Raw genomic sequence first — 13,920 nt, 5'->3', positions numbered from 1 at the left:
AGCTTAATAATAAACCGAAAACCAGCATCTTAAATAATGTTACCAAATAATATGCTTGAATCCTAGTACAAAGTATATCAAAATTTAAGACTTCTGGAAGATAAAAATGAAAAGATACTTTCTCATATATACACACATACTCTTATAAAAATGCAGAGATCAAAACTAAAACAGAGTTATCATCTCACATAACTGAGATAAGGCTGAACTACACTCCTTTCAAATTCTGTGAATCTGTGCACATGGCCAAAAAAGGATACTGTACGTGATATTCAAATAGTATCGTCCAGCTGGTAATGTTGGATGTAAATCACTTTTCCGTTCTATAAGACGATACAACTTACGAAAAGTAGGTAATGCTGCAGTACGCATCCAAACAATAAAATCCTCATTTATGAACCCATTATTATCTGGTTCAGAATCCAGCATGTACACTGGTTTAACCCAGTTTACTGGCTTTGTTGTACCTTAAAAAAAGGGGGGGGGTGAGAGGAGGGAACAAAATATTCAATTCTATTAAGAGTTTCACTGAAAATTCACTCAAATAAAACAAAAATATACAATACACAATCTGAGTATTTTTCGTATTTTCAAAGGTATAAATATATTCTAAGAAAGTCTTAAAATCTAGAGACAAACCAATTCCTCATGTAACAAAAAATCAAAAAGATTTGATGACTACCTCCATTAGGAAAATACTAAAAGTATGCCCTTGAGTATATACCAAAAAGCAGCACTGTGAAACTGAGGCACAGAATCAAAAATAAATTTTAACTTATAACTATAATAAAAAATTGGGTCTGTTCAAAACAAATTTGCCTGCAGTTTTATTTATTTTTTATTTATTTATTTTTTAAAGATTTTATTTATTTGACAGAGAGAGCACATGCAGAGGGAGAGAGAAGGAGAAGCAGGCTCCCTGCTGAGCAAGGAGCCTGATGTGGGACTCGATCCCAGGACCCTGGGATCATGATCCGGACCGAAGGCAGCCGCTTAACTGACTGAGCCACCCAGGCGTCCCTTGCCTGCAGTTTTAAAAGATAACGGCTGAGAGGCGCCTGGGTGGCTCAGTGGGTTAAGCGGCTGCCTTTGGCTCAGGTCATGATCCCAGGGTCCTGGGATCGAGCCCCGCATCGGGCTCCCTGCTCTGCGGAGAGCCTGCTTCTCCCTCTCCCTCTGCCTGCCACTCTCCCTACTTGTGCCCTCTCTCTATCTCTGTCAAATAAATAAAATCTTTAAAAAAAAAAAAAAGACAATGGCTGAAATGCTTATAAGAAAATACTAGAAAAATTCAAGATTAGAAGTACATATACATTTCCTTTAGAATTTCAGTACATTAGAACATACAACATATTTTACCTAAATCGGTATGAAGAAAAGTTGTTTTTTAAAAAAGCATAAACATTTTTAAGATTCTAAAGATAGAAAATTTTAGGTACTTCATTAAAACTCCTAGCTTGTATCACGTTTTAAAGAAATATTAGTAAATTTTACCTTTGAATCGTTCTTTTAGACTTTCTCCTCCAGGGGGATTCCGGAATTTCACATTTTTATCTGTCCACCAAGCAATACCTTTCTTTTTCAAAGGAATAGGTGTAGGATAAGATTCATTGCCAACAAGAAACAATTCTAATGTATCTAAATAGAAAGAAGAAGAAACTGTAAAATACTGAAGATCCATAGCACCTACGGTACTCTATGAGAAATAAGGATCTGGTATCTGCCCCCAGAAGTGTCTGTAACAGAGTAGGCAGGCATATAATGTACATTTGCTCTTGATTTACTTATATGTGAATTATCTATGGTAACTTTATCATCCTAGATGGACTTCTCTTTCCTCAATACAGTTAGAGATCACTTCTCCTACATGGCTAACTGATACGTAATAAGGTCAAATGTTTTAATATTAACCCAAATAAAATAATTTGCAGGGTAAATCTGCTTCTCCTCCTTTCCTTTAAAAAACACATTCTTAGGGCACCTGGGTGGCTCAGTTGGTTAAGCGACTGCCTTCGGCTCAGGTCATGATCCAGGAGTCCCGGGATCGAGTCCCATACCGGGCTCCCTGCTCAGCAGGGGGTCTGCTTCTCCCTCTGCCCTCTTCCCTCTCATGCTCTCTGTCTCTCATTCTCTCTCTCTCAAATAAAAAAAATAAAATAAAATAAAAAACACATTCTTAAATAGTTTCTGGCTTATGCATTTCTCTATCTGTACTGTCCAATATGGTAGCCACTAGCTACATGGCTACAGAGCCACTGAAATTATGGCTGGTCTAAATGAATATGTTTTGTAAGTATATATTTCAGAAATAAAAAACTCAATACAAAAAAACAGATACAAAATATCTTACTCATAAATTTTATATACTGAATATCATTTATAGGTAAAAAGGTAGTATTTGGATTCAATAAAATATATTATTAAAATTAATTTCACTTGCTTTTGTTTTTAATGTGACTATTAGAAAATGTTAACATACATACATGTCTCACACTGATGATTTACATTATATGAATATCAGACAGTGCTGCTTTAAATGATCAACTATAGCTTCTTTGTATTGGTATAAACATTCAGAGTTGGTGGAACAGGCAGCCTGGCTTTTATTTTATAATATATGAAATATGAAGGCTAGCAGAATGTCTCTGCTTTTTCTTCCCAGAGAGAGATTCATTCTTAAAATACAAGAATTCTCAAAAAAAAGTCACAAAACATTATAACATCCCATTAAATAATTAATTGATATATTTATTTTAAAGTTGCTCCAGGCACCTGAGTGGCTCAGTCAGGTAAGCATCCGACTCCTGGTTTTGTCTCAGGTCATGATCTCATGGGTCGTGAGATGGAGCCCCGTGTGGAGTTGGGCTCTGCGCTAAGCATGGAGTCTGCCTGAAGATTCTCTCCCTCTGCCCCTCCCCCCACTTGCATATGCACACATACTTGCATGCACTCTCTCTCAAATAAATAAATCTTTAAAAATAAAAAAAAGGTTCAATTTCTCAACTTCATTCATGTTTATTAGACTATCAAATTAATATCAATAAATTATACAAATTTTCCAATTTATATATGTTTATAATCTGTATCTTTGTTTCTATCTGTATCATACCATTAAACATGCTGTTGGCAATAGCTCCACAAGGAGCAATTGGTTTGTCTTCATTTCTTCGATAAGGCTCACATTCCTTACTGGGATTCTAATGTTTAGAAGGAAAAGAAGAGAAAAATTATCACATAGGCCTCTGGGAGACCTATAAGCTACCCATAATTACTGATTAAAAATTCAATCCCTGTATGTGTCTCACTTGCAGTGCATACAGAATAAGTCTGTATTGTAAAGACTATAACACCACATTTAAATACTCAAATTATTTCTTAACATCACCATATTACCTTTTTATGTAACCCTTCCTTGCAAATATTTTGTCATATAGGCATATATCAAATTGACTTTTTAAAAATTTTCGTATCAACACAATAATCATATCACGAAGAGTTTTCTGCTCAAGAAAAATTAAGAAGCAGTCTATTGTCAATCCAGTTGTGACATAATAAAAGGAATCTTCAACTGAAAGTAGACTGGAGGCTCTAGTTCCACCTATGTACTATGTAACTTTGGGCAAGTCTCTTGATTTACCCGGGCTTCCCTTAGAAAATGAACATGTTCAACTAGATAATCTCAAATTGTGTAATTCTGGGTTAATCCCATGGTCCCATGTCAAAGGAAAGAAGGTGGGAGGGTGAGGTTTTAAATATAAATAAACTCTCAGTAGGGCAAATATATTCTAGCCACTGAATTCTTCAGGAAGTTTTACAAGAAAGGAAAATATTATTTATTACCTATGCACCAGAGATCCTGAACTAAGCAATGCTAGAGATTTTTCAGTAACTGGTTTAGGAACGCCATTTACTGAGTACCTAATAAACCATGTATCCTGCAAGGTGCTAGACATAGAAAAAATAAATAAAGTAAGCAGCTCACAGTGTAATAGAGGAAATAGATCCATATACAACAATTATATGAAAATAAGACCCATGATGAAGGTGTCTATATTCATCCAACACGTATTTATTAAATGCCTTCCATGTGCTAAGCACTGGCAAGGTGCTTGGTATATGGTGATTAAAATGCTCCTTGCCTTCATGAGCTTACAGTATAATCGGGAAAACAGAAGACAAATAAGTAAATATATAATTACAAACTGCAGTAGGTGTATGAAAGTGGTATGCCAAGTAATTAATGGGGGATGGCAAAATAAATTACTTGAGAATCTATGATAAGGAAAACTTTGTTCTGGAGGTGGTATCACATAAGTTAAGACCTAAAAAAGAATAGGAGACAAGCATGTGACAAGCAGGCAGAAGAGGGTTTTAAGCAGAGAGAATAATACATGCCACTGAGAAAGAACTTGTTATTTATGAGAAGGTAAAATTGGAACGTAGTTAGAGTATGGGAACAAGCAGAATGACATATGGTAACACTGGAGAATTATGCATAGTTCAGATCATCCTGAGATTTTACTTCAAATGCTAGGAGACCACTGAAAGATTATTTAAGTGGTATTTACATTTTTTAAAAGATCACTATAGGGGTGCCTGGGTGGCTCAGTTGGTTGAGCATCTGCCTTTGGCTCAGGTCATGACCCCAGGGTCCTGGGATTGGGTCCTGGGACTGAGCCCGGCATTGGGCTCTCTGCTCAGCAGGAAACCTGCTTCTCCCTCTCCCTCTGCCCCTCCTCCAGCTTGTACTCTCTCTTGCTCACTCACTCTCTGTCTCTCAAATAAATTAAATTAAATTAAATTAAATTAAATTAAATTAAAATAAAAGATCACTATAGCAACTATGTAGAAAATGGCCTGAGAGTAGGGCCAGGGCAGATAATGTGGAGAGAGTTGGGAATGCATGATGTGAGGAGAGTTTGTTAAGCTAGGTGAGAAGTGACTTGGGATAGGGTATGAATGAACTAAATATGTAGAGAAGTTATTTTGTATCCAAGGGCACTATAGAAGATAGTAGGCCTCCAGGTGAGAGGACCTCCAGGGCAAGACTTAAACCAGCATCCTCGGCAAATAAAATGTAAATGCCAAAAGGGCAGACTACTTGGTCCCAGAAATGGTTAGGGAGAAGCATACATCACCCAAGGCAGCCAAGCCAAAGGTACGTTAAAGATAAGAGTTGGAAACAATGAAGTAGAATGGAGTGGTAGGTTGATAGCAGATTGTGAAAGACCTTACACACAATGTTTTAAGTTAACTTAGACTTCAATCTGTCCATTCTTAAAATCTTAAAAATTTTGAAAGCCACCTGGTCTTAAAATCGTGTATTTTGGTCTAGCTCAGGAATCAATAAATAACAGACTACAGGCCAAATCCAGCCCACCACCTGTTTTTATAACTTTATAACTAAAATTTTACTGGAACAGTACACCCATTCATGATAAGTGCTGTCTACTGGTTACTTTCATTCTACAGTGGCAGAGGGGAGTAGCTGTGTCAGAGACCATATGACCTGCAAAACCAAAGATATTTACTATCTGGGCTTTACAGAAACAAATGCATCAAAAGCTTTTTGCTTGCAACCTGTAGGAAAAGACTCAATCTCAGCTTCTTTTGCTCTTAGCAAAGAGAGGGTGTATCTAAATAAAAGAACTGTAAAACAACTCTAAACACGCCCAATCTATAATCCCACTCAACAAATTCAGAAAGATCTAAGAACTTGGTGTGTCTCACAGAACATCACCTTCTCTGGATTTGAGTCCTAAAACCTCACATGGTATTGCAAAATATTGCAGACCTGACCAGAATCTTTAAATAGACTTGTTACTTCTTGAGATCCCGAATATTAGGAACTAGCAATAAAACCAGTAAAGATAACATAGAGCAGACACATGCTTTCCAGGAGCATTCTGATCACAATATAGTCCTAAATTGCATTTAAGAGATTCACTGTTTCTAGAAATCCTAAGTAGCTCTGTAACTCTTGAAGGTTTGCTGCATTGGCAGCAATAACATAAAATACTTGGGCACCAACCATTACTATGAAAGTTGAATAATAGTCAGGAACTAAGATCCTCTAACCCAAACCAGGCTGGGCATCACAAGGGAAGCTTGTTTTGGGGCACCTGGGTGGCTCAGTCAGTTAAGCATCTGCCTTCAGCTCAGGTCATAATCCCGGGGCCCTGGGATCGAGCCCCACATCAGGCTCCCTGCTCAGCGGGGAGCCTGCTTCTCCCTCTCCCTCTCCCTCAGCTTGTGCTCTCTTGCTCAATCTCTTGAGCTCTCTCTCTCAAATAAATAAAATCTTGAAGAAAAAAAAAAAAAAGAAGGGAGCCTGCTTCTCCCTCTACCTCTGATGCTTCCCCTGCTTGTGCTCTCTTGCTCTGTCAAATAAAAAAATAAAATCTTTAAAAAATAATAAAAAAATAAAAACCCTCACTAAACAAACTACAAATAACAAGTAACACTTTAATTTCCTCCTAACATTATTAAATTTAACATTTCTAACTAAGCTATTACCACATATTCTTATTTATATCTACCACATCTTCATATTCCCATCATTTTACTTACAAGTAAAGCACTAGAATCTCCATTTAGCTGACTATCATCTCGAGATTTCACATAACGACGATGGTTTTGATAGAAATTAGACAGTCCATAATACATAAACACATTGCCCTAGAGAAAGAGAAGGAAAACAATTTTCATATGAAACTACTGTGTATAAACTTGTTTCATGCATACATAAAAGCTATGTCATTTGGACTTTACTAGTTTAGAATTTGTGATAACTAAAAACAAGTCCTGGAGTGAATCCTACTAATTCTTAACAACCTAAAACACTACAAATTGTAAATAAGGTTAAAGAAGGTATGTTACAAAAATTCAAGAATAAACTTTGAAATATCCTTAAAGACTTCAAAGAAGTACTATTTGCGGGGCGCCTGGGTGGCTCAGTCGTTAGGCGTCTGCCTTCGGCTCAGGTCATGATCCCAGGGTCCTGGGATCGAGCCCCACATCGGGCTCCCTGCTCGGCAGGAGGCCTGCTTCTCCCTCTCCCACTCCCTCTGCTTGTGTTCCCTCTCTCGCTGTGTCTCTCTCTGTCAAATAAATAAAATCTTTAAAAAAAAAAAAAAAGAAGTACTATTTGCATGAAAAAAAAAGCCCTCAAGGTATCTATTAGCCTATTCTACTTTCAACTTCAAATTTTCTCCAATTCACATTGGTCTCCACCCAGTCAACTTTTCAAAGGGATAATGGTCAATCTTTCATTTATTGCCCAAGTAAATTCTGAACTTGAACTGAGACATAATACATTTCTCAACAAGATACTATATAATATTAGTAACTAATAAATTAATAATTAGTAAAGTATCTAAGATAATGAATCAATACATAACAACCAAGAAAAATACTTCAATATAGTTGGAGGAGCCAATTTGGAATGACTTGGGAAAGAAGGGTGACCTACATACACTACAATTATTTAGAAGGCACCGCAAAACCATCTTGAATGACTTAAGGTTTTAAGAGGTACCAAAAACATTAAGCTATTCTCTCCTTTCTGGTTGCTACCTCTATAGTCTATAATCAAAAATAACTCAATAAAAAAAAAATAACATTTTAAGTAGGCTTTATTTGATTTGCTATTTTCACATACACAATTACTTATTTAAAATTTGATTTTCAAAGGTCAAATTATGCAAACTTTCCCATTCCATATAAAGAAAATGTTTACATAAAAACTACTTTTGGTTATCAAAAATATCACAGAAACAAAGAATATGCTTAAAAAAAGATCATCTCAATTAAGAAGCAGTACAGTAAATTCAACTCATAAACTGAAAAAGAAATCCTTTCAATGAATACTGAGACAAAATAACTTTGAAAAGGCTGTTAGTCCAGTGCACAGTATGGACTTGTGAAGGAACACAGAGCCCATAAAAGAATGGGCTTTTCAGAAAGAGAAGTTCTGAAATAGATGTTTTTGGATGGGGAAGGAAACTACTGAAGCTTTCTAATCATTACAAGTCTGTTTTATCTCAATTCTGCCTGTTCAGACAAAAGCAGAACTTAATGCATCCATCTTTACAGTTTTCTTCATCACAGTGAAAAAATCTGAATTTTTATGTTTTTAACTTATATGTTATGTCTGCTGAAACAAGGTAGAGTAAATTCCTGTCTTCTCCCAAATGTATTTTCACGTTTTTTAAGACAGTGTTATTGTCCTTTATTTCAGTGCAAGAGCATCTACAACCACTAGATGGCAACCACATACCAGGGACTACAAAAGTCTACCGGACCTTTAAGAAAATTTTAAGTGTAGAAAAATCTAAAAAGTTGACAAATATTAAAGTAGTTTTGCTTCCTGAAGAATAAAACAATTTTTAAGCTCAATTTTTAGGTAAATGAAAGCACAAACTGGTCTTGTCATGCCTATTCTGAATCTTTATGTACTTCAGCATCTGCTCAATTTCCAATAAGTTATGAATGCAAAAGATACACAACTACACACACACACACAGAGTAGTGTTCTAATTGCTTATCAAGACATAAAAGATCAATAAGGTTTCACTATGTGTTTGCATTTATGGTAATTCATATCTAACAGAAAAATAATACAATTAAATAATGAATGACTTAGTAAATTTCCAAAGTAAACTTACTTTAGTACTAAAAGTAAGCAAACTTATTTGATATAAATGATACATTGATTTGTACAGTAATAAAATTTTCCAGTGAAAAGATAAAATGTTTTAAATGTAGTTTATAAAGTACTAAACTATTTAAATAGATACATGTATTTAATTACCAGACAGCATAATGCAATAGTCCAACAAAACAATCTTCCTCAAAAGGATACGGACTTCTCTACAAAAATGAAATAAGTAGTAAAAAAATTTTAATAAAATATCAATATTTTTAAAAGCAGGGCTTTTCTAACACATTGGGAATACAGACCTCAAATGACTGTTCCAGTGTGAAGTTAATGGTACAAATACAAGGTGTCGCATTTGGAGACAAACATTTATTGCAGGGACTAGAAGGGTCTGTTCCGGTATAATCAATCTGTAAGAGAAAAATGTAAGTAAGCACTTCCTTGGAGAAAGTGGATACATTGTGAAATAACTTGCTATTAGAAGAAAAAAAATGAGTCCAATGAAGCAACGCATAGCCCAGAAAAAAAGTTTTTAAGGTAATTTATTTTGACAACCTAAGGTAATAAAAACTGAAAAGGGTCCTATGTTATCCTACTAGCTCATCTTTCCAAGTAAATTCCTCTCTCCTTTTTACCAGGAGCAATATATTTATGCATAAAATCAGATATAAAATTCTAACTGCATGATGTATTAAGATTTAAATAGCTACATAAAGTCTAAATAATTAAAATACCAAGTTGATACAGAGATCAGTAAATCAGTTTTGCTCTTAAATCTTCCAATCTTTAATACTTTTCAGTCACCTCAGCTTTCCATGGTGCATTTTCATATTAAAAAAAAAAAAAAAAAACTAGTAGGTATCTCAAGAGCTACCATTTTCTTAAAAACCTGGTGTTGTAAAATAAAGAATTTGTCTTGTCTTTGTCCTGGTTTCCTGTCAGGGAGCTTCTAAAACCCTTGGAATTTCTCCAATGACAGGAGTGTATTTGTTTTTTATAAGCCCCTTGATTCACACACTAGAGTTTCTGCTAGAGACTGCCCAGGATAGGGGCTCGTCACCAGAAAGACTGTATGTGATTAGGGACTTTGGCCCAGCCCAACCTCTGGGGAGAGGGGAAAGGCTGGAAATTTAGTTCAATCATATAGAGACCAATGTTCAATCAATCATGCCTGTGTCATGAAATGTCAAAAAAAACTCTGGAAACAGAAGCACAGGGGTGCTTCCTGGTTGGTTAACCCACTGATGTGGCAGGAGAGTGATGTGCCCTGATTCTATAGGGAGAGGGCACAAGATTCTATACTCAGGACCCTCCCAGACCTCAACTTAACGTGTTGTCTTCATTTAGCTAGTCCTAATTTATATTGTTTACAATAAAACTGTAATCCTAAGTATAGCATTTCCCTGAGTTAAGTCATTCTAGCAAATTACTGAAACTGAGAAGGATCACAAGAACCCCAGATTTATAGCCAATTGGTCAGAAGTACAGATGGCCTGGAGACCTCTAAACTTGCAACTGGCATCTGAAGGAAAGTCTGGGCGGCGGGGGGGCGGGGGGGGGGGGGGGGGTGTGGATTTAGAGAGCCCCTGGATTTGTAGCTAGTTGACCAGAAGTGTGGGTAGCCTGGGGACCTAACTTGCAGCTGGTGTCTAAAGTGGTGGCAATCTTGTTGGGAACCATGCCCTTACAGCTGTGGAGTCTGATGCTATTTCAGGGTGGTTAGTATCAGAATTGAATTGCAGTACACCAGCTGGTATCAGAAGACCTGGCCTGATAGCTAATATGAGCCTTTGTTTCCATTATAAGAATTTTTTAAAAATAGATTTTATTTTTTTAGAGCAGTTTTAGGCTCACAGCAAAACTGAGTGGAAAGTACAGAGTTCCCATATACTTTCTGCCCCCATACATATACAAGCTTACCAATTATCAGTATCTCCCACCAAAGCGGTAGATTTGTTACAACTGATGATCCTACTTGACACATCATGAGCACCCGAAGGCCACAGGTTAAAGTAAGATTCCTTCTTGGGGCGCCTGGGTGGCTCAGTTGTTAAGCGTCTGCCTTCAGCTCAGGTCATGATCCCAGGGTCCTGGGATTGAGCCCCACATCGGGTTCCCCGCTCCTCGGGAAGCCTGCTTTTTCCTCTCCCACTCCCCCTGCTTGTGTTCCCTCTCTCTCTCGCTGTGTCTCTGTCAAATAAATAAATAAAATCTTTAAAAAAAAAAAAAGATTCATTCTTGATGTTGTACATTTCATGGGGTTTGACAAATGTATAATGACATGTATATACCATTATTGTATCAATTATTTTATGGTCTTAAAAATCCTTTGTACTCTACCTATTCATCCCTCCCTCCCCTAACCACTGGCAACCACTGATCTTTTTACTGTCTCCACAGTTGTTCCTTTTCCAGAATGTTGTATAGTTGGAATCACACAGTACGTAGCCTATCTGGATTGGTCTCTTTCACTTAATAATATGCATTTAAGGTTACTCCATGTCTTTTCATGGCTTGATAGAACATTTTTTTTTAAAGATTTTATTTATTTATTTGACAGAGAGATAGAGAGAGAGCACAAGTAGGCAGAGTGGCAGGCAGAGGGAGAGGGAGAAGCAGGCTCCCTGCTGAGCAGGGAGCCGGACGTGGGGCTCGATCCCAGGACCCAGGGATCACGACCTGAGCCGAAGGCAGCTGCTTAACCGATGGAGCCACCCAGGTGCCCCAATAGAACATTTCTTTTTAGCATTGAACATTATTCCATTTTCTGGATGCAACACAGATTTATCCATTCACCTACTAAAGGACATCTTGGTTGCTTCCAAGTTTGGGCAATTATGAGTAAAACTACTATAAACATCTGTGTGCAGGTTTTGTGTGAACCTAAGTTTTCAGCCCATTTGAGTAAATTACAAGGCGTAGGAATGCTGGATTGTATGGTAAGAGCATGCTTAGTTTTGTTAAGAGGCTGCCAAACTATCTATACTATTTTGCATTCCCACCAGCTGTGAATGAGTTCCTGTGTTCCTGTTGTTCCACACCCTCACCAGCATGTGCTGCTGTCAGGTTTTTGGATTTTCACCATCCTAATAGGTGTACAGTGTATCTTGTTTTAATTTACAATTCTCTAATGATATATGTTAAGCATCTTTCATATACTACTTGCAATCTGTATATTAGGGACCAAATGTATCCTCCCAAAATTCAATGTTGAAGCACTAATTTTCAATGTGGTTATATTTGGAGGTGGGGCCATTGGAAGGTAATTAGGTTTAGATGAGGTCCTGAAGGTATGGCCCCCATGATGGGATTAGTGTCCTTATGAGCAGAGACCAGAGCTCTCTTTCTCTCCCTGTCCCGTGAGAACAAAGTGAGAAGGCAGCATCTGCAAGTGAGGAAGAGGGTCCTAACCAGGAACTGAATCTACCAGCACCTTGATCTTAGACTACCCAGACTCCAAAACCATGAGAAATAAATGTCTGTTATTTAAGCCACCCAGTCTGTTTTCTGTTCTGTTTTTTTGTTCTGTTTCGTAGCAGCCCAAGCTAAAACAGAGTTTGGTACTAAAAAGTGGGGTGTTGCTGTAACAAATACCTACAAAGATAGAAGTGGCTTTGGAACTGTGTAAGGGGTAGAGGCTGGAAGAGATTGGAGGGATGCTAAAAATATAGACATTAAGGATAATGACAGCAGCCAAGAAAGAGCCTTGGGGCAAGACTGTCTGGCCCAGTGGGTCCTGAAGGTAGAAAAGCATCAAACCAAAGAGGATTACACTTGAGCCTTAAGATCTAATAGTATTTACCTTGCTAGATTTTGAAGACTTGCTTAGAACTTGTCACCCCTTTTTTCCTCTAACTTTCTCCCCTTTCAAATGGGAATGTCTATGCTCTGTCAGTTCCCCCACTGTATTTTGGAAGCACATAACTTATCTGGTTAAATAGGTTCACAGTTGGAAAGACATTTTGTCTCAGGATGAACATACCTCAAGTGCCACCCATATCTGATTTAACTGATATTTAGATGAGACTTTAGAGTTGATGCTGGAATGAGTTGAGACTTCAGGGGGTTGTTGGGATGAAATCAAAGTATATTTTGCATGCAAGAAGGACATGAATTTGAGGAACAAAAGGGTGGAATGTATAGACTGATTGTGTCCCCCCAAAATTTATATGTTGCAGCCCTAACCTCCAATATGATAACATTTGGAGGTGGGCCTTTGGGAGGTAATTAGGTTTAGATGAGGTCATAACGGTGTGGTCCCTATGACAGGACTGGTGTCCTTAATAAAGAGGAAAAGAGACCAAAGCTCTCTTTCTGCCATGGTAAGGACAAAGCAAGAAGGCGACCTCCTACAAGCCAGGATGAGGGTTCTCATCAGGAAATCAATCTACCAGCATCATGATCTTAGACTTCTCTGCTTCAAAGACTGTGAGAAATGACTATCTGTTGTTTAAGCCACCTAGTCTATGGTCTTTTGTTATAAGATGGGGTTTTTCATTTTCTTATTGCTGAGTATTAAGAGTTCCTTGCATATTTTGGATAATAGTCCTTTAATAGTCCTTTATCCTCAGATAATAGTCCTTTTAAATATGTTTTTTTCTACTCTGTGGCTTGCTTGTGTTCTCACTCTTTTGATAAATAAGAATTTTATGATTAACAGCCTTTTATTTATCTTAATAAAGTAAAAAAAAGCCATTTAATCTTTATTTCTAAAACTGAACATTTAAACTTTATATATGTTGTTTTTCCTTATAATTGAAAAAAAGGCTAAAATCAGTATACGGAAAATAGAGTCAGTAACTAATTGCAACATCTGATTGATATTTTTTTTTAAGATTTATTTATTTCAGCGAGAGAGAGAGAGAACATGAGCATGGGCAAGTGAGGGGAGGGGCAAAGGGAGAGGGAGACAAGCAGACTCCCCATTGAGCGCAGGCTGGATGCAGGGCTTGGCTGGCTCGATCACAGGACCCTGAGATCATGACCTAAGCTGAATTCAAGAGTCCAACATTTAACTCACTGAGCCACCCAGGCGCCCCAACATCTGATTGCTTGTCAAAAACTACGAAACTATTTAATAAATCTTGGTTTTGTCAAATTCTGATATTGAAATGTTCTCCATCAAAGCTTATTTGCTTACTAATAAAACTTTGTTTAGAGAAAATTTTTATTCACACCAAATATCTAGGAGAAGTTAGATACATAACTAAAACAAGCTAAAAACACAGGTCTCCTAAATGAAGAGAGGCAAAGCATATGTA

At 37.1% G+C, this 13,920-nt stretch overlaps 1 protein-coding gene across 1 annotated transcript in view; it reads right to left on the bottom strand.

Annotated features, from left to right (window-relative positions):
• The window catches only part of TMEM30A (transmembrane protein 30A), a 31,678-nt gene that overhangs the window by 2,890 nt on the left and 14,868 nt on the right, over nt 1-13,920 (bottom strand). Inside the window, 5 exon segments of the mRNA XM_021693570.1 lie at nt 261-467; nt 1,495-1,638; nt 3,110-3,197; nt 6,571-6,678; nt 8,962-9,069. Coding sequence (XP_021549245.1) covers nt 261-467; nt 1,495-1,638; nt 3,110-3,197; nt 6,571-6,678; nt 8,962-9,069 — 655 coding nt within the window.

Source organism: Neomonachus schauinslandi, chromosome 8 (assembly GCF_002201575.2).
Source record: "Neomonachus schauinslandi chromosome 8, ASM220157v2, whole genome shotgun sequence".
NCBI lineage: Eukaryota > Metazoa > Chordata > Mammalia > Carnivora > Phocidae > Neomonachus > Neomonachus schauinslandi.
The sequence above is the reverse complement of the archived record's forward strand: the minus strand, read 5'-3'. Positions and strand labels throughout refer to the sequence as shown.